Genomic DNA, 698 nt, shown 5'->3' with positions numbered 1-698 from the left:
AGGGAGAGAGAGAGAGAGGGGGAGAAAGCGAGAGAGAGAGAGAGAGAGGGGAGAGAGGGAGAAAGAGAGAGAGAGAGAGAGAGGGAGAAAGAGAGAGAAAGAGAGACTTACACGAGCTATGTCAGTTAAACCTTTTAGTTCGCTCAGCAAGTGTTTAGCATTGACTTCTTTCTCCAGCCTATCAGCAATCTCCTCAGGGATTTCCATGATTTCTTAAACCTAAAAGGAAATAAATAAACCTATAAACAATGGTTTCGTTAGATAAGCAAATATTTAGGTTATCTAGCAGAAATACATCACCTGAATATATAGACATATATATATATATATGCATCATCATCATCATCATCGTTTAACGTCTGCTTTCCATGCTAGCATGGGTTGGACGATTTGACTGAGGACTGGCGAACCAGATGGCTACACCAGGCTCCAATCTTATCTGGCAGAGTTTCTACAGCTGGATGCCCTTCCTAACGCCAACCACTCCGAGAGTGTAGTGGGTGCTTTTACATGACACCGGCATGAAGGCCAGTCACACGGTACTGGCAACGGCCACGTTCAAAATGGTGTATTTTACATGTCACCACCTGCACAGGAGCCAGTCCAGCAGCACTGGCAACGACCTCGCTCGAATGACTTTTTATGTGCCAGGAAGGCGATGCTGGTAACGCTCACGCTCAAATGGTGGTATTTACGTG

The 698-nt window shown here is 45.4% G+C and overlaps 1 protein-coding gene across 4 annotated transcripts in view; it reads right to left on the bottom strand.

Moving 5' to 3' along the window:
• Positions 1-698, bottom strand: part of LOC106878001 (uncharacterized) — a 19,042-nt gene that overhangs the window by 7,049 nt on the left and 11,295 nt on the right. For all 4 annotated transcript variants that reach the window (XM_014927077.2, XM_014927075.2, XM_052972893.1 and 1 more), the window contains exon 2: positions 112-219. In XM_014927077.2, coding sequence (XP_014782563.1) covers positions 112-207 — 96 coding nt within the window. In that variant the 5' untranslated portion in view covers positions 208-219. The remainder of the gene's footprint in view (positions 1-111; positions 220-698) is intronic.

The sequence above is a fragment of the Octopus bimaculoides genome, chromosome 14 (assembly GCF_001194135.2).
Source record: "Octopus bimaculoides isolate UCB-OBI-ISO-001 chromosome 14, ASM119413v2, whole genome shotgun sequence".
In the NCBI taxonomy this organism is placed as follows: Eukaryota; Metazoa; Mollusca; class Cephalopoda; order Octopoda; family Octopodidae; genus Octopus; species Octopus bimaculoides.
Note: the sequence above shows the minus strand (reverse complement) of the source record. Positions and strands in the feature narration are given on the sequence as shown.